The sequence below is a fragment of the Anolis carolinensis genome, chromosome 1 (assembly GCF_035594765.1).
Source record: "Anolis carolinensis isolate JA03-04 chromosome 1, rAnoCar3.1.pri, whole genome shotgun sequence".
In the NCBI taxonomy this organism is placed as follows: Eukaryota; Metazoa; Chordata; class Lepidosauria; order Squamata; family Dactyloidae; genus Anolis; species Anolis carolinensis.
The window spans coordinates 305445083-305467730 of NC_085841.1; the positions used below are offsets into that span (position 1 = coordinate 305445083).

Sequence of the window (22648 nt, forward strand, 5' to 3'; positions counted from 1 at the left end):
TAAGTTCTAATTGATCTTTCCATAAGGGTCATCATCAAGGTTCTGTCTGGAGAGCCAAGCAATCTGAATAACGTTTTAACTAATATATATTCAGCTGAACGTTATATGTGTCAATTTATCAAAGCAGGCTTTCTTTACTAAGATATTCTGCATAAGTTGTTGTTGAAGGCTTTCATGTCCAGGATCACAGGGTTGTTGTATGCTTTCCGGGCTGTATGGCCATGTTGGAACATAGCCATACAGCCGGGAAAACATACAACAACCCTATTCTGTGTAAGTCTCCTATTTTAGATTTAGACTTTTTAAAGAAGCATTCCTGGAATTGGCTGGGGGGGGTGTCTAATAGAAACTTTCTGTTGAGCTTGTTCTTCATTGTTCAGTTATGTTGTCCTCTTTTGTCTTCTTTTGCTGTAATTACCAAATATTTGGAAGTGTTTACAGTTATATAGTGTACTACATTTTGGATTTTATTTAATTCTCACTAAGTTTACTAATTAATTTATACCTTTGAAATCAATTTCTAGTTCTTATGTGAGAATTTTCATTTATTCTTGCTGACATACATACCCATTAATGTCATACAAACATTGCAATCTTAATTCTATTAATACTTCACAAGACAAAAGATTTAATATTCCTTATATACAGATTTTTGTAAACCCCCCCCCCTCCCTGGCATATATTTCTAAAAAGAAAAAAGCTCTACTTGAGACTGGTATAATCCTCCTTTCCTATTGGTTTTGCAGTGAATAGGATTATGAAATTAACTAGCTGTTTCTATTGCTGTAATAAGACCATAGAAAGTGTGTGATCATTTATGTAAATTACATGAAATATTGAACAACAAACATAGCTAGAGAGTAAAAGCTTTATATTTTAAAATTGGCTCAATAAAGATTGTTCTTTCCCCTCTAACCAGGTGCATCTAATTTTGCCAAGCCATGAATTCCGGTCTCCCTAGCAATCTGCTGCCTGCAAATTTCATGGTATCAATAGCATGTTAATTCATGTGGTTGTTACTTTGGATATTTTTATTTGTGTGGTGTATATTTTAGACAACATTTAATGCTTTTAAAATTTTAAATGGAGCATGCTTGAAGCTGCTATTATTTACCATTTGGAATCTGTATTGTCTTCAAGCAACTTTTTAAAGACACATTATGATAACAGCATTGGCTTACCTCCAGATCTCTGCCATTTTTCTTGCTCTGATTTCTGGTATTTTCCTGGAACATAGATGACTACTTTTATATTCTATATAAGACTTTGCGTCGTTAATGCAGCTTTATTTTTCCAATGAGGTATGGGAAGTAATGACAAAATAGTACTGTTAAAAGCTTCACTTGAAAGTTGTGTATGAATAATTGCAGAATTAAATGGTATTGAAAGGAGATATTATTGTTGGTGATTCCAGATTACCTACATCTAGAAGTGATGTAATAATCCCTCCTTCTATGTATTTGAACTATATCTTCCCCCCCCCCTGAAAAAAACCACACACATATACATCAAAATACATATTGAGTTGTCTCATCTCTGTAAACTTTGAAAGTTTTGGCTAAAAGTGCTATAATTTGTTACTTTATAATTCTTCAGACTCGTTATCCCTCATAGTTCTTAAATGAAATTGTAAATGAGATTAAGGAACACAAACCGAACTGCTAATTTCTTCAAAAGCCGGTATACCATACCTGTGGATAGCCAGATCAAGGCTATGAAATTAAAAAAAATATCTGCAGACGCTAAAAACAGTCCATGCATCACCACCACCACCCCCAAGTTGGATAATGAAATCTATTTACTAGAGAATACCTAAAGTATTTATTTCACCGAGAAAAGTGACATAATTCATAAGCAATACTGTATTTGCACCCAAGATTCTGCCACGTTAGATATGTTGGCAAAGGTTTTGGGGCCGTTTCATTACAAAATATAAACTATATCACAAGTATAACATATGTGTAGGAATAAAAAATTGATTTTTTCATAGATTGATCACAGAGCAAAAACTGTGAGCAATCACCACATAAGACTTTTTTACACAAGTTATATTTTGGTTCCTTCACAGAAATTGCCTCTATGTGTGAATTCTGTTAAAATTGGAAATATCCCTCAATGTGATTTCAATCTATACTTGAGTAAAATCTCTTGCTGCTTAACTATCAGTCTAGGAGGACAAGAAGTCTGTTTTAAGACTATAAATTGGGGGGATTTCTAACATCCATTTTGAGGGACAAGACTACAGATTTGAGGGTACAAAACAGCAGAGGCTCTGCTCTTTTTTCTTTCTTTCTTTCTTTCTTTCTTTCTTTCTTTCTTTCTTTCTTTCTTTCTTTCTTTGGTTATATTTGAGAATTACCTTACATTTGAATATTTGGTGAATGAATTTAGTCCAGAAATAGAATATTTTAATCTGATTTCTAGTTAAATTACGTACAAGAACATATAATTTTGATATCAGAATACAAATAAGAACAATGTTGAAACAGATATTTTTAGCCAATATTGGCAGTATTTTGTTTTGATTTTTGTTTGTTTGTTTGATTGATTGATTTTATATGTCAGTTTAATCTATGAACTTTTTCTAATGTGCGAGCCTGATCTCTCTTCCTTTTATGAATATAATGCAAAAATCTCCAATTCATTATAGTTTCCTGTTTCATCTGAATTTGGAAAATAGTTATCTCAAGAACAATACATGATCTAAAGTTTGAAGTTGATTTGGTTTTTTGTTAAATTGATATACCATTCTCCCAACATAGCTGTTTAGCCTGGGCTGCTCTAATCACAGATTTAGACTGGGCTAACCTACCTGGTATAGTACGTATTTAGTCCTGAGTGACACAGTTTAATAAGAAAAGGCTAGCAGATGTGGTCTCAGATTTATGTTCATCTATTGTAATAGATGTTTTTAGAACACCATTAAAGCATCGTGGGTTTTGTGAGTTTTATATCACCAAATTGTAGCCTTCAACTTGGAGTGGTGTAAGGGCTTCAAAAGTCCATATAGATTTCTTCTTGGTCCTTTGGTACATGTTACGGACTGCTCCTATTATGGAAAAAATGTATTAGAAAACGTTACCTGGATGTATGGAAATTGAACTGCTTCCATCAAATACAGTTTGATCCAAATCAAAATGCTATCTGTTCCTATCATTAACAATTATTAATATTTAAACTTAGGTATTACTAGAAAAAATCCATTTGATTTGTATTGGCCCTCTTTCCAAAATCAAAAGAAGAAAATTCTGCTAACTTTTAAGATAATTTTTCGGTTTTTTCCAGAAATTAAGTTGATCGTATTTATTCATTGATATTGTATTTTTCGTGCTATCTAGCAGTGGCTGATTTCTCATCATTAAAAAAATTAGCTAACATGACTCCCCCAATTATTATTTCCCTGACTTCTTTTGTTTCTTGTGGCAAACAATTTCAGACAGCACAAATTAAGCCCTTGTTTCTAATCAATAGAACAAGGAAGCTTAAATCCAGCCAATAGCTGTACTACTTACTTAGGAGTAAGACCCATGGTAGGCAAGTATAATTTGTGCTGTGAGCAAATAATATTTTCAGAGAAAAATAATTTTAATAATAGTTCCTAGGCAAAGTGGATTTTTTGTAGAAATTATCATTAGTTTCTGGAAAAACTAAGTGGATTTTTTCATAGATTATAATTACAGTTTTGTTCAAGGTTGGTATATTGAAATCCATAAATGTAATTTTTCTGATCTTTTTTTACATTTCCACATTGTTTTATTTTACACTGCTGTTGTAGTTTTTTCTTTACAAACTGTCTGTCCAATCCCTGTTTCCATATCATGAAAAGTTTCTCTCTTTTTTTTTTTTTGCTTATATATATATATAAAAGTGGAGATGAATTTCATCAGCAAAGTGGTTATGAGTGCAACCCAGAGCTCCAGCTAACTTTATTTAAGTGCTTCAGTTTAAGATAAATAATGCTCCCAGCAATAGTGAACCTTAGGGAGCCTTGCCATGCAATCTCCAATGTACTGATTATTTAACTCCTTGGTTCATGCTTTAGATAAACTCTTGAGGACTAGGGAATCCCTGCAGACTGATTGAAATAAACTGATCCATGGTGTCAGATGGTACAGTAGAGCCTAGGAAAATCAGAAAGGGCGAAACTGCTATAACTTCAACTATTTATTGTTAATTATCTTTATTGTGAATAAAAAGTTATTTGCAAATACAAAACATGGGAGGATAAAACTTATTTACTTTATCCATATAGTCAGTATCATCGTTGTTGTCATCTCTATGAGCCAGTAAGGTAAAGGTAAAGGTTTCCCCTGGCATTAAGTCTAGTTGTGTCCACCTCTGAGGGTTGGTGCGCATCTCCATTAAGGCGTAGAGACCTCCAAGGTTTAACCCGCTGTGCCATCAGGGCTTCCTTTTATGAGATAGTAGTTTACCAAAAAAAAAGGATTAAGAACCATTGTAAGTATAAGTGATAAACTGTGAAACTTTGACTCTTTAAAAAAAGAATTGCCTTTTGAAAAGACACAGGTACTAAAACCAAATTACATTTTTTGTTTCACTGCTTTCTGTATACTGTATGTTGTTCACATAATGCTGAAAAATATGAAGAACATGCTAATATATTTTCATATCTTACTGCAACAAGGTATTTTCTGACAACCTTTCTCATTATTTATTCCTGTTGATAGAAGAAACATTTTACTTAACTTCACATCACAAATGCAGTGGATTTCATGTCAGAGAAAAGGGGAAAATCATAGAAAGGAGTAGTTTTTTTGAAATATTTCTATAGTTTATTGGGGCCTGTCTAGTTCTTCCTCTTAGCGTGATGTATAGAAACAACAAATAAAATCTAAAATTACATAAAACAAGCCAATAACTTAAAAACAAATGAAGAGGACAACGCATGTGCGGACAAAACAAATCCATATATTTATTTATTTATGTATGACATTTCTATCCCGCCTTTCTCCCTGAAGGGGACTCAAAGCGGCTTTACACATAGGCAAATATTCGATGCCTTAAAACAGTGTACAGTTCAAATAGACATTTAATAATTGTAAAATACATTAAAACAATCAAAACATTTAAAACAATACATTCACATTTAATCATGTAATCCAAAAGCATAAACCGGGCCGTTCCAAAAATCATTTCACATCATTCAATATATGTCTATTTCACACATTTTCCAAAGGCTTGGTCACAAAGCCATGTTTTCATTCTCTTATGGAAGATCAGGAGGGAGGGGGCTGATCTGATATCCTGGGGAAGGAATTCCACAGCCGAGGGGCCATCACTGAGAAAGCCCTGTCTCTCATCCCTGCCAATCGTGCCTGCGAAGGACTGAGAACAGTGCCTCCCCATACGATCTTAAACTCCGAGATGGTTCATAGAGGGAGATACGTTCAGACAGGTAAGCTGGCCCAGAACCATTTAGGGCTTTATAGGCTAAAGCCAGCACTTTGAATTGTGCTCGGTAGCAGACTGGCAGCCAGCGGAGCAGGCATAACAAGGGGGTTGTATGCTTCCTTTACCCCACTCCGGTGAGCAACCTGGCTGTCGCCCGTTGGACCATTTGAAGCTTCCCAACAGTCTTCAAAGGCAACCCCATGTAGAGCATGGTGCAGTAGTCTATTTGGGATGTAACCAAACTACTGTGGCAAAATCTGACTTCCCAAGGTAATAGCGCACAAGTTTTAATTGTGCAAATGCTCCCCTGGCCACCGCCAAAACCTGGGCATCCAGGCTCAGCGATGAGTCCAGGAGAACTCCAAAGCTGTAAACCTACATCCAAGCAACATGCACTTTACATGCTAATTTGAGAAGGCAGCTGATGTTTTAAAAAGATGACCAAAAATAAATGTTATGGAATTTATTGATTTTTAATTAATTAATGTATGTCAAAGTTAAAGATTTAGACCATAGCGAACAGTATTGTTAGATACTATATATTTTTAAATTTCTGATATATCCTATAAAAGCAAAAATTAAAGCACAATATGAATATTGTCATTTACCGGGGGTGCCACCATAAAGCACATCTTCAGATATATTTGGTGGCCACTTAGGTGTATAAGAAACTTGTTGGTTTTGCTTCCTGCCTGGAAGTATTGTGATATGGCGGTGGGAAAGGCTGTAATTTGCAAACAAGTACACTGCTTTAATACAGTACACTGCTGTTATGTGCTGTGAGTAACACGTTATTGTGGACTTGGATTATATATCTTTACAATATAAAGGAGGCAATAATGTGGATTTTCTGGAAAAATTTCCATAAATTTCCATAATGTTCTCCAATTTGTCCTACATAGAACACCAGATTTGGTATGTGTATTTGAGTTTTGTATACTAAACAAAAGCTTTTCATATTCCAACAGACCATAGGTATTTAACTGACTGTACATTAAATTTCCTAATAACCTAACATACACAACAGATCTTAAGCAGACACATTCTTAATCAAAATAGATTTCTGCTTAGTTTTTTGTTAGACTCCTTCTAGTAATATTGTTGCAGCTATCTGTGATCTTGACAACTTGTCAGCAGAAATGTCTGTTTGAACGATGCCCCACATAAAATGCTGTACTTCTACATGGATGGCTCTTAAAATAAATAGGAAAAGAAGAAAGTGTTGTTTCAATGATATATTTTAGGGTGTTTCAAAATGATAGACCCAATTACAAAGCAGTATATTTCACAATGGCAACCTGTTACAACTAAACAAAAAGTTTTAAACCATTTAGAGCCATCAAGTTTATCAAGTTTTATTAACCATTCTGAGCCAGAAACAAATCTTTAAAAGTAACTCTCCAAATGAAGACATCTTCTTAGGTCTTATGTTGTGGGATTGCCATTTTATGAGTGACTGGGGCCAGAGGCTGTTTGTGTGGCAGGAGAAGCATCTAGTGAGAATTATTGGAAACTTTATGGCCCACCCTCTAAACAGGTAAAGGTTCCGTTCATGGTTGCAGAGATATAGCAATTTCAAATCAGGTTCATCTTTTTGAAACACTCAAAACTTTAATCAATCACTAATTCCACCATTCTCTTTTGGTTGCTTTGTGTGTGTGTGTGTGTGTGTGTGTGTGTGTAAAGTATTGAAAAATTAATGATCTGATTTGGGTCATTGAACTTTCAAATTGATAACTACCTTACATAATGTTCTCATATTATAAACTTCCATGTGCTTCTCAGATATCTTATTGAACCCCTGCAGAAAAATTATTATTATTATTATTATTATTATTATTATTATTATTATTATTATTATTAATAATAATAATTACCCGTACAACATAGTTAAAACAGCAAGAACAAAGCACCATTAAAATACATATAACAAATACACTGGTAAATTGAAAATTTACAGATGAAATTCAGGTTAATATTCACACATTAAAATTGATTGCGTATGCCTTCCAGAAAATATAGGTCTTAAGTTGTGTCTTAGCATTTTAAATATTTGCTATGAGGAGCTTCTCAAAATACATAGGGTGATTAAGGAGAAGAATACAACCAAAAGACATGATGTGTACGTATGTAGTCACTTTGTAGCCCTTCTTAGAATTCTACATCCTGTTTCAGAATTGCCTTTATATTTTCATTGCAGTCTATTATTCAGCATTCTATTTTTACCTCTAGATTTGGGGAATATGTGTGGGGGGTTTTTTTAGGACTTTAGTCAATAACTCCTACTATAAATCAGTCTTATATTTAGAATCCTCTTTCTACTCTTGCACTTGATCTGTGTTTCACCTTTTTTCTCAAAGGAATTTATGGCTGCTCTCTGTGGCTTTAAACCTGGCTTCTGTTTTATTCTCTTGGAGTTTTCAATTATCGAAACTAAAAATAGTGAAGTTGTTGTCCTCAGAAGATTTTTGGGCCCTTATGAGTTGTCCTTTGCTCTGTTATCCCTTTCATTTTCTCACTGTAGTTTTCTGTTATTAAAAAGTGTTTGCACAGTTCAGCAAAAAATCTTGTTCTGATTTCTTTCTCTTCCCTGACACCACTTTTACTATAAATAACTTGATTCTTTTGCCTTTTACTTCATGATTATATCTGGTGTAATGTAGATTTTTTTGGATCGTTTAGATGTTATTTTGTTGTTTATAAATGACATTTGCATTTGTGGAAAAGTAAAGATAGAAGGGATATAAGTTATCATTCTATAATAATGTTGTGATAATAATGTAAGTAATTGGATAGTATCATGGCCAGTGTAAACACACCACATTGATGCAACTTCCATAGGCTCAATAAAGCTACATCAGAAATGTGTAGTTTATACTCATTTTAACAAGGTCACTATGCTGTCAACCAAACAAAATGTTATCTCTGCCTTGACAGAAAAAGTATTTATCCAATATATGTAAGGGAAAAAGTCTTAACCCTACATTTGTAGAGTGTTTATTTTTAGTGGCACATTATCACTACTAGCCCCTAGTTGTAACCCTTAACTGTGATGAATAGTTGCAAGTATGTTCATTTACATGCCATACTCATTATAGTTTGTTAGGATTGTACCTCTCTTCTTTTGACCTCATGTTCTCATCTGCGTACAAGTTGATACAGTATATTACAAACTTTGCATAATAATTAGTTGCTAAGCCTTTGAGAAATTACAGTGCAGTAGTTAATCAAATAGAATTTAGCCATCATATTTCAGTTCCTTCTATGCTGGAACAGTATTAACATACCAATTCATATATGCCTTTAGTAGTTTATATGCAGAGGAATAAATGAACCTGCTATTGCTGAAGCTCAGTACAGTTGCGAACGTTTTGTAGACATCTGTGCTCTTTTAAATCCTGAACATTGAATTAGAACAGGAAGTAATAGAAAGAGAGCAGGAAATGTTGGCACAAACCATTCACTGGAATATTACATGTCACTCACTAATCATCAGTTGTTAGAAGGCAGCAGAGTTATAGATTTTTAACATTGGTTTGAATATATTGTCTGGATTGTATTTAATGAATCGCTAACAAGATTTTCTTGTGTCATATAGATAATTATTAGTAAGACAATTTCCAGCTCACCCACTTGTGTATTTGCATTTATTAGATGAAGAATCAGAATATTAATTTATCATACTCCTATATGTTCAGTTAAGTTATCTGTTTTCTCTTTGTGCCAAACAAGTAGTAAGATATCCTTTCTTCCTTCTTGCCTCCCCAATTGTTTTTCTTTCCTTTTTCCTTTCTTTTCCTTTTTTCCCTATTTTTGACAGAGTTCTTTTCTGAAATCCTTATTTGATATCTGATATCCCCTTCCCCTATTTAATATCATTAGCTTTTATTTGCCAAAACTTTTACATTAATTTAGTCAGGAACCGTCTTGGATATTCTGCCCTGTACCTCAAATACCTTAAGGCAATTTAACAAGAACAGGTTGTGTAGCCCTGTGATTGCTAGTCCAGTTTATCAGTTCCGTGCCTGAGAAACTGTTTATTGTGACTGAGAGGTTATTACCAGATGCAATGCTCCTTTTTCTTATACAAAACCTTTGTAAAATAAGGCACAGTTTGTGGGGATAAAATCTTACAATACTGTTTCATTGAAGGCTATAGGAAAAGGTATCATCAACCTTCTTTCAGGGGACTTTCCTATCAGGATGAGCATTATATGATCTGAGACATGCTATATTTAATATCACATATGGAATAAAACCACTAACCTGGGCCTGCTGTCCTTTTCCATTTTGAGTGTTTTATAGCCTGTTACATATTTAATAGTCACACTTCCTGATAACTAAGACTATTTGTCAAAGTTATTTTTCTTCTGAAGTTAAAGAATGGGCTTGAATTCTATTGAAGGGTTCCCTAGGTTGCATGATAGTGGCTTATGGAGCTCTGTTGCATCCTGTCCTATCTTTGAAGTTTTCTCAAAACTAACATCATTTTTAAAATGTCACTCTGTTTAAAGGCAAAGTGAAGGAATCTCAGTACATAAAATGTGGGCAGAACTGTTTTTACAAAACTTAGGAAAGCATCTTATTAGTTTATAGTGCAAGGATGAGATAAGTAAGTAGTGCTTTGTAAGGGCGTAAGGGTGGTCCATGCCTTAGTTACCTCTAGACTGGATTATTGCAATGCGCTCTACGTGGGGCTGCCTTTGAAGACGGCCCAGAAATTACAATTAGTACAACGCTCGAGAGCCAGGCTTCTAACTGGAGCGAATTACAGGGCGCGTTCAACGCCTCTGTTTAAGGAGCTCCACTGGCTCCCGTTTATTTTCCGGGCCCAATTCAAGGTGCAGGTTATCACCTACAAAGCCCTAAACGGTTTGGGACCCACCTACCTTAGAGACCGCATCTCCCCCTATGAACCCACACGTTCTCTTCGCTCATCGGGGGAGGCCCTTCTCTCGCTCCCACCTCCCTCGCAGTCGCGGTTGGTGGGGACGAGAGAGAGGGCCTTCTCCATCGTGGCCCCCCGGCTTTGGAACTCGCTCCCTAGAGAGATCAGGCAGGCCCCTACCCTCCTATCTTTCCGGAAGAGCCTTAAAACCTGGCTCTTCCAAAAGGCCTTTGACGATTAATTGTTGTGGGTTTGATTTATCTGCCCATTCTAAAATAGCTCCATCGTTGATGCTTGCCATCAACGATACATTGCACTTTATTGTCCATTTTAGCTGTGAAACTACCTCTCCCCATTTTGGAATATTCTGCACTTTGGCCTAGATCTGTGTATTAGTCTCCTGTTTTTTAACATTTTATGCTGCATGATGATTTTAATGACTGTTTTATTGATGCTGATGTTTTTATTGCTGGGATAATTGTTTTATTGTTTTGTTGTTGTTATTATATTGTTGTATTGGGCAAGGCCCCATCCCATGTAAGCCGCCCGAGTCCCTTCGGGGAGATGGGGCGGGGTATAAAAATAAAGTTGTTGTTGTTGTTGTGTTTGTGCCATAATTGTAGCCAAAATACAACTGTGCATTATAAATTGTATGTACAGTAGAGTCTCACTTATCAAAGCTTCGCTTATCCAAGCCTCTGGATTATCCAAGCCATTTTTGTAGTCAATGTTTTCAATATATCGTGATATTTTGGTGCTAAATTCGTAAATATAGTAATTATAACATAACATTACTGCATATTGAACTACTTTTTCTGTCAAATTTGTTGCATAACATGATGTTTTAGAGCTTAATTTGTAAAATTATATCCTAATTTGATGTTTAATAGGCTTTTCCTTAATCCCTCATTATCCAAGACATTTGCTTATCCACGCTTCTGCTGGCCCGTTTAGCTTGGATAAGTGAGACTCTACTGTATATTAATGTGCACTTTGAGTCTGATGTGGAAAAATGTTCATATGATGGTTCAGTAGGCTTCATTTTTCCTCTGTACAGAAAATAACAACAACAACAACAACAACAACAACAACTTTATTCTTGTATCCCACCCCATCTTCCCGAAGGGACTCGGGGTGGCTCACATAGGGACCAAGCCCAGACTACACAATAAAATACATCAACATAGGTACATTTAACTTATGACATGTAACGTCATAAAAACATCCAGTAAAATCAAATAAAAGCAACTCAACAATGATAGCTAGGCACAGTGAGTGTATTCAGACACTGGAGGCCGGCAGATATATATATGTGTGTGTGTGTGTGTACAATAACTGGCAGAACACTGATGAGATGGGCCAGAGTAAAGTGCAGTAGCTGGATATAGGTGAAGGCACAGACACTATCAGTTTATACCAAATTAGTCAAAAGTACATTGACATAGCTAGGTTTTCAGATTTTTCCGAAATGTGGCCAGGGTAGGGGCTAGTCTAATATCTCTCGGAAGGGAATTCCAGGGCTGGAGGGCCACCACCGAGAAGGCCCTCTCCCTCATCCCCCCCCCCAACTGTGTTTGGGACGGACGTGGGAACGCAAGGAGGGCCTCCCCGGCCGATCTCAAAGATCCCACAGGTTTGTAGCAGGAAATATGATCACAAAGATAAGCCAGACCTGAACCATTTAGGGCTTTATAGGAAATAACCAGCACCTTGAATTGGGACCAGAATCTTATCGGCAGCCAGTGGAGCTGCTTTAATAGGAGGGTTGTCCGCTCTCTATAATATTAGCATTTAATTACTTATCACAGCATTGGAGAGCTCTTTCTTCTATTGCCCCTTCAAAACTAAGATGTTGTTATTATGGTCAAAATCAAGCATCCAATTGCTAGTGTACAGAAAGTCCCACTGCAGCTCTCAGAGTCACCTAAAAACCAGATCCAACTGAGAGTTTCGCAATTTTCTGAAGCAGGTTTGAGGACTACTCTACAGACCCTATATAGTCATGTAAAAGTCTAAATCTTTTAGTCAAAAATCAATGCTCATCCAATGCTTTTTTAATATCTTCACGAACGATCAGCCACAACCTCCACTCACAAAGAGCTTTATATATGCTGATGACCTTGGCCTTACAACACAAGCAAAAGATTTTGAAACAGTTGAAAAGCAACTCACCAATGCCTTGAAAGATCTCTCCAGCTACTACAAAGAGAACCACCTGAAGCCTAACCCTGCCAAGACACAAGTGTGTGCTTTCCACCTACGTAACCGCGAAGCTAACAGGAAACTGAAAGTTACTTGGCAAGGCCAAGAGCTCGAACACTGTTTCCATCCTAAATACCTTGGTGTCACCTTAGATCAAACACTAACATATAGGAAACACTGCATGAACACCAAGCACAAAGTAGCTGCACGCAATAACATCCTGCGGAAACTGACTGGCAGCGCATGGGGTGCAGACCCACAAGTAGTAAGAACATCAGCCCTGGCCTTGTCTTTCTCAACTGCAGAGTATGCCTGTCCTGTCTAGCAAAAATCTGCCCATGCAAAGCAGGTGGACATAGCACTGAATGAAACATGCAGAATCATCACGGGATGCCTTAAACCTACACCTTTTGATAAACTCTACAAGTTAGCTGGCATTGCCCCTCCTGACGTGCGACGGGAAGTTGCTGCTAATGGTGAGAGAAAAAAGGTCGAACATTGTGAAAGCCACCCACTGCATGACTATCACCCTCCTCCCACCAGACTCAAATCAAGGAAGGGCTTCATGAGAACCACCACTCCTCTTGATGTTTTTCCAGCAGCCGCAAGGGTGTCTCTCTGGGCAGCTAAACCTGGCAATTCTAACTGGATGGCCCCCCGTGAGGGTCTTCCTCCAGGGGCAAACCAAGAATGGGCAACTTGGAAGTCCCTGAACAGACTCAGAAGCGGAGTGGGCAGATCAAAAGACAACTTGGCAAGGTGGCACTACCTGGAGGAATCCTCCACCTTGTGTGACTGTGGAGCTGAACAAACAACTCAGCATATGTATGCTTGCCCACAATGCCCTGCCTCATGTACGGAGGAGTTGTTGTTTAAAGCTACAGACAATGTGGTTGCTGTTGCCTGCTTTTGGTCCAAAACTATTTAGTTGCTTGTGATTCCTTTTTTTTTCTTCTTCCATTATTTGAAATGTACAATGCTTTTGACACGAAATAAATAAATAAATAAATAAATAAATAAATAAATAAATAAATAAATAAAAGTAAAAAATCCATCCAAAAATTCTGGGTTGACTTATCTATGAGTCAATGTGACTACTATACCTTAATCATTATGTTAAAAAAATCTTAACTGAGTAGAGCAGTGAAAGGCAAGAGTTTAGTCGACTTATCCATGGGTCATATCAAAATCCACAATTTTGACCCCAAAACTTGCCCTTGCTTTATACATGAGGTCGACTTACCCATAAGTATACATGGTAAATCTTAATTGTCAAGGGGTGAATTTAAATTTCCCCAAGTTTAAGTTGCAGATCGCTAAATCTATGAGAAGCCCTGTGGTCCTTGATGCTTTAGAGAGTGGCATGAATCAGATATATTGATTGAATTTCACTGTTGATTGTTATTTGCCATCAAGTTGACTGACTTGTGGAGAGCCTATGATTGAGAGACCTCCAAGATGTCATGAAATCCGCTCATCAGGTTTTGCTAATTCAAGCCTGTGACTGTCTTGACAGAACCAATACACCTGTTCGTAGTCTTTATCTTTTCCTATATCATTCTACTTTACTGTGCATCATTGTATTTTCCAATGAGTGACATGTTGTCTTATGAAATGTCCAAAGTATGGCAACCTCAGTTTGGTCATTCTTATAACTTTAATTAGTTATTCTTAATAAAAATACTAGTACAAGCCACTTGAATTATTAAATATATTATACAAATATATTCACTCTTCTTGTTATTTCATTGTGATTTCTGCATATCCCTTGGTAATACCCCTCTGTCTCTCCTATTATTGCTATAAATTGAGTCTGTAGCTGGACATGTTGTTTAGAATATTTCTTTCAGACACAAAATACCAGTTTTGTATAGTAGAATTGGGGCATAAAGAAATGCATTAATAAAGGCTGAAACCTCATATTCAGTATAATCTTGTGCATAGTATAACCTAATATAGAAATAACCTAATATTAAAATAGTGGTGCAAGTGCTGTCTCACAGATTGGTTTCTCTACACTCTGTTTCATTCCTTAAGCACACACAACCATGACTTACATTTTTTTTGTTGATGCATGTTGGTGATGGACCACTATACACTAGTTGAGTTCAACACCTTGTTTGCATGGTTGACTATGCAGCTGTGGAATCCAGTGTAAGTGAAATGGTAAGTAGTCACTCTACCCTAAAAGTGTATAGGATCCTTTCTTTTATACATATGTGATAAAGGAGCAGAAAGGGAGCAGGGGGCATTTTGTGAATAAGCTTCCAAACATAATTAGATGGATGGATGGATGGATGGATGGATGGATGGATGGATGGATGGATGGATGGATGGATGATGTGGGCTGCATGTTGGTAGACATTTGACAGACAACTCAATTTCTGTGATGTGCACAGGGTGGGGAATTTTTGTCATATAGCAGCCCAGCTGATTTGTGTACTGGACACTGTAGAGAAACAAGAGTGTAGAGAAACAAAAATCAGCCTACTCATTCAGTCTCTATTTAATTCCTGGTTGCTTATTGTGACCAGGACAATGCAGTTTCGATTTGTGTAGTGTGTTCTGTGGCTGAAATGAGAGAGGGAGGAAAGAAAGAATATTTCTAATAAGCACCTTGTAGACTGCCTTTATTTTGTATGATCTTGTTAGTGCTCTAATCACAACCACATATTTGTCTATTCAGTATGAGGAAAAATATACAATTCTGTAATGGTGAATAAAAGCTATTGCCACCTGTTTTATAAAGCTTGCAAGTTTTTGTTTTTATTCTTTATATTTTTGTAATAAAATCTAGAATTAAAGTTTCACTGCCTTTTAGTGAGTAAAATACACATAAAATGTTTAAAGGGGATGTTATAACTGTTTAATATTTAGATTCAGATGTGCAATGGTCATGTTCACCATTTGGTCTTCATGTGTTTAACACAGTAAATTAATAATACAGGGATTTTGCAATATTATATATACAAAAGTCCCCCATCCCCCTGTCCCCCAATATGTTAGTTCCAGGGAAAACTATGAATGTCAGATTGTGTTCTGATTTGGGTAATTTAAGTCCAGAAAGGGTAAGTAATGGATTTATAAAATTTAAAATATAAAACAGAAAGAAATCGGATCATATAAAGATTCATTCTTTAAAAGGTGTAACATCTTCTGTGCCATATATTGTAATGTAAAGAATGCATGATGCCTCAGTGGCAATATAATAAAAACAATGTGCCTAGACATTAATATATCTGTGTTTCTCTCTAAGGAGACTATTTTTCTGTAGCTACACGTGTAATAAATAATCTAAAATCGGAGAATTCATATTCTCCAATAGAAATATCCTGAGATTCTAATACTTAAATGGAATGTTAATTCTGCTTGTCTAGATCCTAATGCTAGCCATAGGTTAAACACCCAAGTGGCTAGATGGTGGTAAAAGGGAGATCAGGATTAACTGACCGGAGTGAGGGGCGACATTTGCTTTATGAGTCTCTTTTTCAGGACCACCAGAATAGGATGGTCCAAGGTAGTTTTTGGTCCCACAGATTCATCTCAGCATCTTTTGGTCCTGAATTATTACATTTTTTTTCAGGGTATTACAGGGATGGTATTTGAGTGGGTGATGTATTATCTTGTCATGGGTATATCAATACTGTATCTCATTGGTGTTAGATTTAGCCTTCATAGGAGCACAGGATCATTTAATACAGTGGTTCTCAACCTGGGATCCCCAGATGTTTTTGGCCTTCAACTCCCAGAAATCCTAACAGCTGGTTAACTGGCTTGGATTTCTGGGAGTTGTAGGCCAAAAACATCTGGGGACCCCAGGTTGAGAATCACTGATTTGATACAATCTACCTAGGAAGCTGATGAGGATTTCCTGTCACAGAAGCTGGCATTCCTTTTGGATCACTTGTTGGTCTTTGAAATGGAAAAGTAGCTCAGTTGACATGATTGTTCTTGAATTTCTATTCCTAAATAAGGAGTATAATTAATACCATGGTGATCGGAGCAGCTAAAAGCATGAAAAAGCAAGAAAGATGACATGCAAGGGATCAAGAGTGAAATTTAGAACGTGAAGAACATTGTGGAAAACAGTTGTTCCTGTGTATGTGAAAGAGAAGATGATAGCCCATCATTGGAAAACAAATGAATCTAGTCACCTGGTGTTGAGATTTTCTGTCCAGATTATCATTTGTATTTGTATTTTGCAGAGTGCTCGGGCATGTGGTAATTTCTCTGCTTCGAGTTTATCTGGATGGAACAGAAGATTGGTCTGGCTTTAGGCCTGTTTTGGAGATTGAGATCGTTTTGCTCACCTGCCACAAACCCCTGGGAAATGAATGGTGTGCTGGGAACTGAACCAGGAGGTGTGCCTCCTGGTTGCTTCAGCTGTTATATAGTAATAGGAAAAGCAAAGAGGAAGAGACCAGGCAAAAATGTTATGGAATAATTCCTGGATGAAGGAGAGTGAATAACAGAAAGCAGCCAATCCCAAAACAGAGGGTTCTATGTGTGGTGGAGGCTCCTGATGTCACTCCAGGCCAGGATGACCAGCTTTTGGAGCTTCAAGGATAGACAAAAATTACCAAATGTTTCTTGAATCAAGAGTAAGGTTTATTTTATTTTAGACTAACAGAAAAACCAAAAGACAAAAACCTTGAGCACATGCTCGTGGGTGCCAGCCTATCATGTAGGAGGGACCCAGGGCGTCTTTTAGAATAATGTCTTATGTTCACAGTTCACCTTATTTCTACCAGCTTGCATCATCACCATCATCATTATCACGTGACTCTCCTAGCCAGTGCTGGTCAGGAGGGCATGATCTTTACTTGAACACACCATTTCCTGTTCTCTAAATATGGGTATGTGGGCATTTCATGCAAAAAGCACCTATCAATCATGCACTGGCCACTATTTTGGGCCATCCAATCATAAAGCAAGGAGAAGGAAGGCAGAAGCCTGAGCATTTTTAAAAGCTTGTTTAAATAGTTTTATATAATAATTATTTATGTGTTGATTGTTTTAATTTTGACTTGTTTTAATTCATTATGTCACCCAGTTGTTTTATGTGTCTATTATGTTTTTTATGATTGGAGGCTGCTCTGAGGCTCTTGTTGGGAGATAGGGCAGGGTATAAATAGAAATCTTCTTCTTTGCACAACTCAGCAATTTCTGTACAATGGTGTTTTGAAAAAAACAAATTTCATTTCTGTCTCACACTGTGAGTGTAAGGAGGATTTTTTATAAGAAGGGGGTCAGTTGGTGACAGTTCAGGGAAGACGGTTGTGATAGTCTGAGGAAAATGAAATGTGTACTGGTATCTGAACTAAGTGCAGGATGATATCACTCTGTTTGAATATATTTGAAACTTACACAGTGGGACTTGATAAAGCAACAAGTAATATACCGTATATCTATATCTATGTCTATATATTCCTCTACTCTCATTTCCCCATGAATGTCTGCTACACATTTTTCGTCCTCCTTCACATTTTCCTTCTCCTGCAGAAGAGAAGGCTGAGAGGAGACATGATAGCCATGTACAAATATGTGAAGGGAAGTCATAGGGAAGAGGGAGCAAGCTTGTTTTCTGCTGCCCTGCAGACTAGGACACGGAACAATGGCTTCAAAATACAGGAAAGGAGATTCCACCTGAACATCAGGAAGAACTTCCTCACTGTGAGAGCTGTTCGACAGTGGAACTCTCTCCCCGGGGCTGTGGTGGAGGCTCCTTCCTTGGAGGCTTTTAAGCAGAGGCTGGATGGCCATCTGTCGGGGGTGCTTTGAATGCGATTTCCTGCTTCTTAGCAGGGGGTTGGACTAGATGGCCCATGTGGTCTCTTCCAACTCTACTATTCTATGATTCTATGATTCTATGATCCTTCATCACCAGATCATTGCACGTTCTCCCAAAAATTAGTGAAAATTAGTCAATATAATTTCCTTTGTAATGCTTTGAAATTTTATATCAGATTTGGGAGGGGACTATTGGAATTAAGCTGTCTGTTACCTCTAGTTCTTTCTGTTTCAAATTATTTTTTTATTGTGTTAGAAGTGACTCTCACACCAGAAGCGACTTGCAGTTTCAAATTATAAATTTCTATCTCAATACTTTGCGTTTCCTTCATTTGCTTCTCACATGCTATCTCTCATTTTCAAACCTAGCCAATTCAGTTATTTCTTTCACTTCCCATATTTTCATTCTATTTGTGGTTTCAGGTATAGTGGTGTCTAAATTTTCCATTATTTTCTCACTTCTGTCACAGGGTTTGCCACAGTTGTTTTTCCCTTCTTGAGAAGCATACTGTCACTATTTCCTTACTTTTTCTCTGTTAACTGCCTTGAGTTCTTGTATCTTGAGAAAGATGGGATAAAAATAAAGCAAATAAATACATTTACACAAAACCTTTACCTCAGGAAATACTTCATGAAGCAACAGGCATTCTTCTTGATGCTTGTTTCTTAGCAATTAAGTGATTACCTACTATGTCATAAACATTTACCACAGAAATTATCCATATCTTTTTATTTTAAGGTTTGACAACTTTTTGGTGTTGCAGGAAAGTTCTCTGGGTTCCTGTTTGCAATTGCCAAAATTCAAGGAGGGGTTTAAGCAGTAGCCACAGGGCAGGGTGAAAATGGTGGGCATCTGAGGCCAGGAACTACAGAGCCATCCTGGATAAGCCTTTGACACACTTACCAACTTTGGATACCATCAACCAAGGTATTATTTTGCACTGTCTTGGAACTTAGGGCCATGGTGTTACAGTGGCTTCATTCCTCCTAGAAGGTCAGTCTCAAAATTGGAGACTGGGGGTGCCTTTTCAATGCCTTGGTTGTTGACCTCTAGTGCCCCTCAAGGATCTCCTTTATTGCCTATTCCATTTAATGTATACATGGAATCCTTGTGGGAATTAAAAAATTAAGTATTATGTATTTACCAATATGTGGGTGTCTGACGAGATTACTTCTCCTTTCCAGTTTAGTCAGTGAACCTGTTAAAGCCTTGGGCCATTACCTCAAAGTAGCAGTTGACTGTAAATCGGCTCATTGTAACTCATAAAAGAAAGAGATCATCTTGATTATCCAGGATTACATTTCAACTTTTGTTGAATGGTGTGCTTTTCCCTTAAAAATATAGGCCAACAGTTTATAATTCCTGCTTGATTCCCCTTTGATACAGAAGCAGAAGAACAGTAACCAAGAGGTTAACAGAAACTTAGTACTGTATCCAGTTTCAGCTCCTGAGTGGTAGTCATTTATTCCTATACACATGTACACAGCAAAATTGACTTTAAAATCCACTCCTAAACTGTAATACAAAATTGCAGTTTAAAATATAAACAAGTGGTTCAAAGTGTTATACAGAATTGAAACCATAAATAATCCAGTTATGGTACAATGAACCACAAATTCAAATAACAGTGAAAGGATCAAATAAAATTACAGAGTAGCTGGTGGAAAAACTCGGAAGAAACCATTAAAGGCAATGACTAAAATGTGAGAATATTTTCCTTACCAGTACCATCTTTCTGTATACTGTTGAAGGTTTTCACAGCCGGACTCACTGGAGTGTTGTGTGGTTTCCAGGCTGTATGGCTGTGTTCTAGTAGCATTTTCTCCTGACATTTCACCTGCATCTGTGGCTGGCATCTTCAGAAGATCTGTATTCTGTATGCTGATTCTTGCTTTGATTCTCTAACATGCAAGAACGGGAAACAAGGTTTATAGTTGGTTTTCACATCCTAGTTTGGTAATGAATCCCCGATACAGGATTTCGAAATAAAGCTTAACCCATGTTTTATGTGTCAGGAGAAACCAAATTGGACAGTCTATAAAGCATGCTTGCTTCTTACAAATAAAGCAGAATTTTCAAAGTTGCAGTTTACAGTTTCATAAGAACATTTCTGCTAAGACAAGGTAGAACTGAGGTGTTACAGAAAATAAGGGAGTGGAACACTGTCTGACATTTGTACATGTGAAAAAGCAGAACAGGAGTATAATTTAAGTCCAGTTTTAAAATGGCAATTAATGGTCTGTTTTCTGTTTCTGTAAATTAACAACAAAAGTGGGACACTTAATTAGCTATCCTGTATTCCTCTCCTGCTGGTGCCACAAATTTAACTATGTCTGTGTGCAATAGTTGAGAACATATTGGAAGAGAATAAACAAGTACCCAGATTACAAGCCTTGTGCAGATTAGGAAGAGAAAACGAGATGCAAAGTAAACTCGGCACTTAGACCATTCCAGTACTAAATGTATTTATATATGCTTTTATTTATAAAGCAGAAGCTTGGTCTGTAAAGTTTTAATCACTTTTATTTAAAGATTAGGAGACGATCTGAAAACATCATAATTCAGGGTTGCACAAAGGTTACTGCTTTTTAACCAAAATAGAATATAAGCAGGCTCTGTTGAGAAAGCTCTTTTTTTTTTTACATCAAGTTGTTATAAGGAGAATCTATTATTTGATAGATACTAAAGAAAAGTCAGGATGGATCTGACATGTAAAACTATATGAAGTATAGTAAATTTCCAGATTTTTGAAACTTTTGAAGTTTTCTCATATTCACCAGATTAATAGATAAATTATGATTATTTTCTCTCATACTTTATAAATGTAACTAGCTGTGCCCAGCCACGCATTGCTGTGGTTTATGGGAATCATTTGTTGGCCAGGTGGAATAGCAGTGAACAGCCTTGCAGCCTCGAAGCCTGGCCATTTTCTGGAGTAGCTGGAGTAGCACCCTCAATCAAAGAGTCACTTTGAAGCCTGACTACTTCCTTTGTAGGGGGATAATTGTTTAGCCAGATTGAATTACACTGAATAGTCTTGCAGCTTAAAAGCCTGGCTGCTTTCTACATAGGGCATCCTTGCTAGGCCAGGATGAATGGGGCAGAATAGTCTCGTGGCTTCAAAACCTGGGGATTTTTTTACCTAGGGGAAATCTTGGTTGGCCAGGTTGAAAAGCACTGAATACCCTTGCTGCTTGCAAGCCTGGCCACTTTCTACCTTGCAGAATCATTGACTGGCCAGTTTGAATAGCAATTAATAGTCTCGGTGTGGCAGGTATGAATGCTGCTTTCTGGAATTCCCAATTTCCCTGCTTTCAGAGTGTTGTGCTTTATTTACCGTCCTGGTTTTAGAGATTATATTGTTCTGTATTATTATACCACAGTAATTATTTCATATTATATTTATAATCTTATAAGTGCATCTTATAAGTGGATTATATGAGGCCCCTTCTACACAGCTGTATAAAATCCACACTGAAGTGGATTATATGGCAGTATGGACTCAAGATGATCCAGTTCAAAGCAGATAATATAAGATTATAAATGGGTAATATAGCTGTGTGGAAGGACCTTGAGTCTACACTGCCATATAATCTAGTTCAAATAAGATAATCTGTATTTTATAGGCAGTGTGGATCAGGCCTAAGTGCACTCTGCCTGTGCCCTGGGAGCCATTTTGGCTAGGGAGTTGCTAAATGCAACCGGGGGGGAGGGGGTGGGCTAAAGGCAGCAGAGCCTACCTTTCTAACTGGCAGTTAGGGGGAGAAAGGCACTTCTTCATTTTCTGTAATTTGGACTATTTTTCTAGGTTTATTTGATTGAAAGACATATTTTGGATGACTATGTCTTTGGTTCAGTTGTTTTGTTGTTTACTCCATAGTAAAACAAACATTACATTTATTTATATATATATATATATATATATATATATATATATATAGAGAGAGAGAGAGAGAGAGAGAGAGAGAGAGAGAGAGAGAGAGATTGAGATTGGAGATAGGCAGCATGGTGTAGTGTTTTGAACATTGGATTACAACTCTAGAGTTCAAATCTCTGTTTGGTCATGAAAATCCACTGGGTGACCTTGAACAACCACATTCTTTCAGCATCAGAGGAAGGGAAAAAACAACAACACTTGTGATAGGTTTGTCTTAGGGGATAGGTTGAAGGCAGAGAACCACAATGAGTTGGACTTTTATAGTTGCCTTACTTGGAGGCTGCTCATGCAGTGTGATTTCTTGTCAATTCCTCCTACTTGCACCAAAGGTTTTTTCTTAGAAGACTGGAATGTGAATGGGTGTGTGTAAGAAGGTTGATGTGGGAGAGGAGAAATGGCACACAACCAATTTTCATTC

At 37.0% G+C, this 22648-nt stretch overlaps 1 protein-coding gene across 32 annotated transcripts in view; it reads left to right on the plus strand.

Annotated features, from left to right (window-relative positions):
* Positions 1 to 22648, plus strand: part of gphn (gephyrin) — a 334022-nt gene that overhangs the window by 158113 nt on the left and 153261 nt on the right. Inside the window, exon 1 of one of the 32 annotated variants that reach the window (XM_062968023.1) lies at positions 927 to 986. The exons of the other annotated variants lie outside the window; for them this stretch is intronic. Within the exon in view, the coding sequence (XP_062824093.1) occupies positions 942 to 986 (45 nt within the window). The 5' untranslated portion in view covers positions 927 to 941. Of the gene's footprint in view, positions 1 to 926; positions 987 to 22648 lie in introns of those variants that run through there. 32 annotated transcript variants of the gene reach the window in all.